At 30.0% G+C, this 8,793-nt stretch overlaps 1 protein-coding gene across 1 annotated transcript; it reads right to left on the bottom strand.

Moving 5' to 3' along the window:
* Window positions 1–3,738: 3,738 nt before the first annotated feature.
* On the bottom strand, window positions 3,739–7,820 carry LOC126703087 (caffeic acid 3-O-methyltransferase-like). The gene is made up of 4 exons (XM_050401996.1): window positions 7,296–7,820; window positions 4,871–5,181; window positions 4,414–4,478; window positions 3,739–4,266 (listed from the first exon to the last, which is right to left on the bottom strand). Exons 1-4 carry the CDS (start codon window positions 7,715–7,717, stop codon window positions 3,970–3,972), a joined length of 1,095 nt encoding a protein of 364 aa, XP_050257953.1. The 5' UTR covers window positions 7,718–7,820; the 3' UTR covers window positions 3,739–3,969.
* Between the last annotated feature and the right edge of the window lie 973 nt (window positions 7,821–8,793).

The following is an 8,793-nucleotide window of genomic DNA, read 5'->3' as shown; positions in this document are numbered from 1 at the left end:
AGAGATGGTAGTGGTATTCTTACCTAGGAAACTAGATCAGACGCAAAGAAGAAAATGAAGATTATTGCGTCTTCATCTTCTATTACCTTCTAGTCAATTAATAACAGTCCTAAAAACTTATACAATTTAAGGCACAAATTTATAATGTCCTCATAATTTAATATTGATAGTTGCCTATTAAGATTTATGCCAATGACATCAGTGGTTGAGTGGTATCACCTGATATCTCCTAAAGGAGACATTTAGGATTCAAACCTCCATAGTGGAGCTCTTAATGTAGGGGGGAAATTATTAAGTTTTATATTTACGACAATTCATACACATTCTAACCAAAAAAAAAAACTCATTGGTTTTTTAAACATACAATTTAAACCCTACACATTCATTACCTTGACAATAATAACTCTCATTCCATTCTGTTTAATTTTACATAAGAAATCTAAATACACTCACAAATATTGTTCAATTTATTTCCTCAGATCAAGGAAAGTGTGGAAAATTTTACCAAATAGGCAAAAAAAAAAAAAAAAAAAACTCGTATGAAACCCTCTCTCTCTCATAGAAAAAAAAAAAAGAATAAAAGAATAAAGCTAATAGCAATTCACAATGAACACTACCCACTTCCCCCCTCCCTCCTCTCCTAATATATACTAGTATCTAATAATAGTTTCAAAAAAAAATAGTGTCTTATCATTTTTTATTTCTTTTTAGAACAATTAGGTGCAATTTAATTTTTTAATTAATTAATTTCTTAAACTAGTTAAAAATCAGAAATGTTATATCCACTACATTTTTTAAATACTTTCACAACAAATTTTAAGTAACAAGTTGGGTGAAAGTAGGATGGGGGGATCGCATTTGCCCGAGAGATTAATTATATACTTAAAGAGGTTTAAATACCTTATTTGTTAAAAAATAAAAATAAATGGTAGGTTGTTATTAACTGTTATTGGTAGATAAAAAAATAATTTTAATAGTAAATTCAAATTAAAACCAGTAACAATTTATATTTAATTATTTATAATTCACTATAAAAATGTTGTATAGCACCCTGCTAGAAATCTAGCCTAATCTATGCTAAATTTATAAAATCTATGCTTTGAAAATTCCCAAATGCCACCACTGGGCCTGCTGGCCCAAGTGGTACCTAGTCATGCTAGTGACTTTCAACTCAAGGGTTCTATCCCTTGCAAAAACCCCTCCCCCAAAAAAAAAAAAAAAAAAAAAAAAAAAAAAAAAAATCCCAAATGCCTTTTTTGTTGAAAAAATTGAAATTTTTTTTGTTGAAAGTGTGCTAAAGTATGCTTATATTTTAAATTTTTTTTTAAAATATAAAAAAATGTGAAAAAAAAGTAAAGTTTTAAAAAACTGAACACAAAAGTTAAAAGTTAAAAGCTAAACTTATAAGCTTATGCCAAACGTACTCAGTACCAAAAGAGGGAGAAGTGGTGGCACAATGCTAGTGGTTGAGGCCGAATGGGTTGGTGAGAATATTGATGTCCCGAAAATTCTAGGATCAGCCGGTTTGATAAGATAGTTTTAGAATCTAGAGATTTATTTAGAGGAGACAAGACAATGACAATTCAAAGACGATCATAGAATTGTACGGAAGGATCAAGAATCCACTTGTGTCGTGACCATCAATTATTCATACCCATCAGTATATTCAAACCCCTTAGCAATTAGGATTTATTTCGTTTAAGCATGTTAAGATAGACATTTTCTTCTTTTAAAAGAATTAAAAATAGAAAAAAAAGGGTTAGATTAGTTTACATTTTGTTGGCTTTTGTATGATACTTAGACCTATCATGTTTTGGTATTTTAGAGATTATTAATAATAATATATATTCTTAATTTTCTTAATTTTGGATGCTATTTATATTAGATATTATTGCTTGGTATTTGATTACCCATGGCATGGGAAGGGCCTAGGATCCTGTTTAATACTCATTTTTACAATATTTTTTTGATAAACAAAAAAAATGGGTAGAAGGATACTTGAATTGGCGTCTTTCATATTTATAAAATTCTAAACAAAATCCACGTTCTCAAAAAATGATAATTAAGTTAGTTGTCTAATTTAAGTGATTAACATCTTTTAATATTTTCAAATATAATATTTAAGGTTGAAAAAAAAAAGTCAGGGTTATAAGTAAGCTTGTTTGTCACGTAACCAAACAAAATTTGCTTATTAACTCTAGAGATTTTCGTTTCTCAAAAAAAAAAAAAAAAAACCTCTTAGAGATTGTCTATGTATGTCAACTGTAGTTATTTTCTTGATAATATTGATATTCTCACATGTCTATGCATTCTCATATCATTTTCTTGATTTCATGTATTTAGAAACATGTTCATGCAGTATTAATGGAAACATCAGCATGTATCTTTTATGTTTGCATCATAAAAAATTATAAAATTATAAAAAGACAAAAAGATAAAATTCTGATTTTTATTTTTTTAATATCATCCACATGTCATTTAAGATAGATATACCATAAAATATATAAAGAGAATAGGTTACAACATTATTTGATATGTAATTTGATCTTTTATAATTACATTTAAAATATATCTATACATGAATGTAGAAACGAGTCAAACGACATCTACAACATGCACTTTATCTACAGCATGCACTTTTTGTCAGTTTGTGTCTTTTGATTATTTCCCCTTTATCATGTTGTCACGTGTTTAATTAGTTACTAACCCGCTTGTGTTTGGGTTAGTTAATTATTTTTACTACGTCTTTTTTTAGAAGAAAATTGTTTTTACTACGTGATCTTTATGTGCATATATGGAGTTATTTTCAGTTATTTATTTATTTATTTTAACATATGATTGTATTATAGGATAGGATATCTATTTTATTTGCCATTGTGTCCTGTAAGACCAACTTATAGGTTGATTGGGGCAGCTGCCTAACATATTCCCACATAGTAACTTAGCCCCCAAATCTAGTCTTTGACTCCAAATCATTTAATTGTGTTTTGAGAGAGATGAGAGTAGAGGGTAAAGGGGGAAGAAGATTACAAAGGAAGAGAGTACAGAGAAATGATTACCCATTTCCCTTATTTCAATGTTTTAAAAATTAATTAAGGAGAATTGAATGAATTTCTTTCCTCTTTAATTAGTTAGATGTTTTAAAAATTAGGTAAGGGGAATAGAATGCTGGGGAATTATTATATAAATTGACAATTATAACTCTCATTTACATCTTTTATTTTTTTAAAGATAGGTAGATAGTTAGCGAGTTGAAGAGGAAGGGCAAGTGGGAATTAATTTACAAAAGATGTCACTATCACTGAGCTGTCACTTTAACCCCTTCATTTGCTAATTTGAAAAGAAAATGATATAAATTGGCATCACAAAGAAAGCATTGACAATCACTGTTTATTATATATATTAAAGAAAACTCCATCTCCTCTTCCCCTCTAAATTCTCCTAATTTTGAGGAATTAAAAATGTGAGGGTTTAATTGGAATGATAAATACCCTCCGAGAATTTAGAGGAATTAAAAATGTGGGGGGTTTAATTGGAATAATAGATACCCTCCAAATCTCTTGAATCCCTTCCCTTAGCTTCTTTGTAAAACATTCACCCAAGGTTCATTACACCACCCCCTTCTCTATATTCCCCTTTACTATCTTCTCCTCTCTCTCCATCCAAACAAACTCTCAGTGAACTTGAAATTTTTACTGTATTTGAAATGCAAAATTTATTGAAACTCAAAGGCATGCATACACTCAAAGTTCCATGACTTATTAACAATGAAACAAGAGTTCAAAGCAGATAGTTGAAGACTTATTTGTAAAGTTCCATGACTCCCAACACAGTAAAGGCACAACAAATAACCTTAAAACCTGAAAATCCAGAAGCCTTGCACAAGGCCTCACAGCCTGAACATAAAGTTCCACGACTTATTAGCAATGAAACTAGAAAAACAAGAGTTCAAAGAAGATAGTTGAAGACTTATTTGTAAAGTTCCATGACTCCCAAGACAGTAAAGGCACGACAAATAACCTTAAAACCTGAAAATCCAGAAGCCTTGCTCAAGGCCTCAAACTCTTTCTCAGTTCTTTCCTTCCCTCCAGGTTGAATAAACATGGCATTATCAAGCATTGAAACATACTTAGCAGCATTACTCGCTTCTGGTGCCTCTGGCATTATTAAGTCCATGATAATCACCTTTACAATCTCTGGCAGTGCATTATTGCAGTTCTTCAAAAGTTTTATGCACTGTTCATCGTTCCAGTTATGACATGTACCCTGCAGTTTTGAACATGAAAAAATTGAAAATGCAAACAATCATATTTTTTTGCTTTAATTTGTCTTTTCTTTTGTGTGTGTGTGTGTGTGTTTTTTATGCCATGCCCATCTGCTTTCAAGTGTCAAATAATTAGTTAATTAACTGACCTTTATCATAATGGCGTCGCCTTTTGGAACACTTACATACATATCCCCTCCAACATGCTCAATACCTACATAGAATTTCACTTTGCTCTTTACAAAATCCATCCTAATAAGAATATATAGCAAAAGGACAGTTCTAACGCTAGCATGATGCAGAATGCTATCAAGGGTGTAAAAAATTATTGGATACATTGACTGGATTTTCAAAATGTTAACCTCTTGTAAATATATATATATATATATATATGTGTGTGTATATAGTTAAATTCAATCTAAGATATTTCAATTTTCCTTTTTACAACCTGTACAAGCCCAATTTTTCTTTCTTTAATATGGTTACTTGTGATAATTTTAATTTGGGTATTTTTTTTAAAGTAGATAGTTGCATGAACGTGTCATTTACCATTACCATCTTGCTTGCACTCTAGTACTATTATCGATTATTAAGATACGTTAGTACCTGGATAAGATGGCGCGTGTTGTATCACCTGAGGCAAATCAAAGTTGATGCCTTTAATGGAAGGGTACTTGGAAATGATCATGTTGAGGCTTGCTCCAGTGCCACCACCAACATCAACTAACAATGATATCCCCTCAAATCCTTCGTATTTCTCAAGAATTTTTTTCATATGTATTCCCGAGAGATCAGCCATTGCCTTGTTAAAAAAATTATTCAATGTTGGATCAGCTTTCATGTATTGGAAGATGGACATTCCATGGACTTTTTGAAAAAGATTACCTCCTCCAAGGATAGCATCCTTAAAATGTAGCCTATAACACAATGAATGCCAAAAAAAAAAAAAAAAAATTTAAATAATGAAGTTTAGTAATTAAAACAAGCTAAAGTCTCCATTTAGGCTTGACTATTATAATATGTTTGTAAACAAACTTATGAACATGTGGCTCTATTTAAAAATATAAAATATTATATTTTTACATGTATACTTGTACAAATATTGCTTTATAGACTTTTAGATAGTATAAATTTGTAAATATATTTCATATGATGTCAAATAATTATTTTTAGTTTATTGATAATATAAAAAGTACACTTGTACAAAAAATTCATAAATTTGTAAAATGAGAAAAAAAATTTAGTCATGGTTTTACCATGTGTCCATTTGAGAACAAATTATTTAGCTTTTTACTTAAAGTATGCTAAAATATAATCGTACTTGAAAAAGTGAGAATTAAAAAAAAAAAAAAAGTTTTAAAAAACTGTACATAAAAGTTTAAAAAAAAAAAAAAAGAAGCAAAAAACTGTACATAAAAGCTATAAAAAAAAAATAAAAAATAAAAAGCAAAAGTCTAGTTTATAAACTAGTCCCAAACACACTATGGTTGTGTTTGGCATTGGCTAAAAAAAAATGCAGTTTTTTTTTTTACTATTTAGCTTATTTTTGCTACTATTCATTAGTTTCATTGTACTTTTTGGTACTACTCATGGATCCTACTGTACTATTTCAACTAACTTTTAACTTTATCCACAATACTTTTAGCAAAAAGATTTTAGTTTCAGCTAAATAAGTTATTCTCAAACGAATACTATGTGTCCGTTTGTGCCTTAAAAAAAGTGAGAAAAAAGTAGAGAAAAGTGAGAAAAAAGTGAGATTTAAAAAGCCGTATATAAAAGTTAAAAGCTAAAAACTAATACTAAAACCTGATATAAAACTCACCCTATATGGTAAAGGAATAAGTTAATTGTGATATCTCAGGTTGATTGGATATTGACTATATGTTACGTGGATATATACCGAGTCTCACATTGGAAATATATATTGGGTTGTAACTAAACTCTACAAGGATTCTAAATTGTAAGTTGATTATGATTAGCATTTTTAATTAGATCATTACATTATATATAAACAAGGGCGGCCCAATATAATTTAAGGCATAAGGTGAAAAATTTATGCGGGTTCTTTAATATGTAAATACTAATCAAACAAAATTATTTAATATTAATCAAATCATGGTTAATTTGATACATTAAATACATAATTTGATAAATAATACCAACTAAACTATTTTTTTTTTTTTTGAGAGAGTTTCAACCTACGACATCCGCTCCTGATGATAGCTCTTTATCATCAGACTAAGACACCAATCAGTTTTTGGTATAGGTGGAGATTGAGCCACAAATCTCTTATACAACCATCAGAGAATTTATCAGTTAAGCTATCTGGAACCCACAACTAAACTAATGTTAATTTCATATAGAGAATTGAATATCATAGTTAAACCATAAATATTAATATAAAAAAATAGAAATATATTTCGATTAAAAAAGATACTTTATTTTGGATATATGACGATGCATACTTAAGTAAAGTTGTAATTTAATTTTTAATTTTATATCTCGTTTTTAAGAGAGAGAAATATATATTATTTAGTGTGTGGTTTTGTAAGATATCAGTTTACAAAAATTAAAGTTTTAAACTATTAATTTAACACATTTGCAATCTTAAAAAAAAAAAAAAAAAAAATTTAGGGTTTCAATTGGGTTAGAGTTTTATTGATCTCGTACTTTGAGAGTCTTAATAGAAACGAAAAGGAAAAATGCGTTAAAACCATTATAAAATGTTCAAAATATAATGTAATATTGACTCTTATTGATGAACTTCATAAATTTAACTAATTAATGCTTAAATCATTTTTTTGTAATTAACAACATGACAATTTATAAGTCAATAGTAAAATTTATAGTATCTTTAACACCACTAATAAAAAAAATGAACAACCTTTAATATATATATAATTTTATAAAAATTTAGACCTTTCATTATTGGAAGTGGAGACTTTTTTCCTGAAAGGAATTTTTGTTAGTGGGCCTTAGGCCTAGGCATAACTTGCCTATGCCTTGGGCCGCCCTGTATATAGATACGTACCAAACCTCTACTGTGGCTTTATGTAAAGCAAACAATGAGATTGAACCCGCAGATCCTCCATCTTCATCCTGAACATAGAACTTGCCAGCTGTTGAGACTCGATAAAGTCTCTCAACACTTCCATCTTCGCAGGTTCGCATAGAGCAAGTAAGAAGTGAGTAGCTAGCAAGTAAACGCAGCATGCGATCTAGCATATAAGGAGCATCAGGGCTTTGTGTAGGAAGCTGAGAAGCAATCTCAGAGGGCGACATGTAAGCATTGGGGCTTGCCTTAGCAATGATCTCAAACAGGTTGAGCTCAATGGCAGCGTGTAGTACCATGGGAAATACGTGAGAGCTTGACAGTAGCATGGCATAGAGACATGCATCGTCATCTTCTTCATTAATGGACGAGGGTGCTCCCTGGTTTTGAGTGGAACTCATTTTTGAATTGCTTCTTAATTTGCTTTTTCCTGTGCTTGAGGCATGGCCTGTTGTTCGATTTCAAGTAAATTTTTTCAGTTCAATTACCAAACAATCCTCACTTTTAACTTATTCACTTCAAATTTTGGAAATTTTCTCTGGGCACCTAACTGCCATCCAACTAACTTCTGTTGGACTGGTTGGCTGAGATTCTGAGAAGTGAGAACCAATAATGGGGGAAAAAATAGTAATCTCGACATAACAAAAATGATATGACTAGACGGCTGAATTGAAAAAGGTCCAATAATGGATGTCCTGTTTCGTTGAGCACCACACAATCCACAAATGTGAACAGAATCCTAACATAATGTGATTCTCCAATCTTGTCATGAATTATCGCTACAGGATCACAATAAGAGGAAATGTCCTTACGCGGTTTAACACACATTAACTATATTTTGCTACATCAAACAAAATTAAATAATAATAGTAATCTTACACAAGTCTATCTACTTCTATTTACTAACTTCTATTTCTATTGGCTATATAAAAACATGCAATGTCTCTATAGTATCATTTTGGTTGATTGAGCCACTGTCTTTTTTTTTTAAACAGTAGGTACAGTATCAAGAGACACTGTAGCTACAGGAGCTCCAACCTTTTTTTAGTCTGCTGTTTTTTATTTTATTTTATATATATATATATATATATTTTGTTATACTGACCTAACAAATTTCACAATTATTGAAGTGTCAATTTTTTATAAGTCAAAATAAAATAATAAAATATGAAATTGTGACTAACCACAATTGAAAATAAATGTTTTGTGAAAATGTTGTGACACTTGTTAGGTGAATATGTAAAAACTACAATATTTTTGGTTTGTCCAATATGGTTTTTTTTTTTTTTTTTTTTTTTTTTTTTTTTTTCAGTTATTGATTTGTGCTCTTTTTTCTACTAACTATATAAAAAGAGGCAATGCCTCTACAGTGCCCCTTTTGGTGTGGTGAGTCATTCCACCCCCAGTTTTGAACAATTACTACAGTGTCACTTTGGATTGTTCAAGTGGCACGGTAGCTACATTTTTTTTTTTTTTT

This window comes from Quercus robur, chromosome 10 (genome assembly GCF_932294415.1).
Source record: "Quercus robur chromosome 10, dhQueRobu3.1, whole genome shotgun sequence".
Classification (NCBI taxonomy): domain Eukaryota; kingdom Viridiplantae; phylum Streptophyta; class Magnoliopsida; order Fagales; family Fagaceae; genus Quercus; species Quercus robur.
The sequence above is the reverse complement of the archived record's forward strand: the minus strand, read 5'-3'. Positions and strand labels throughout refer to the sequence as shown.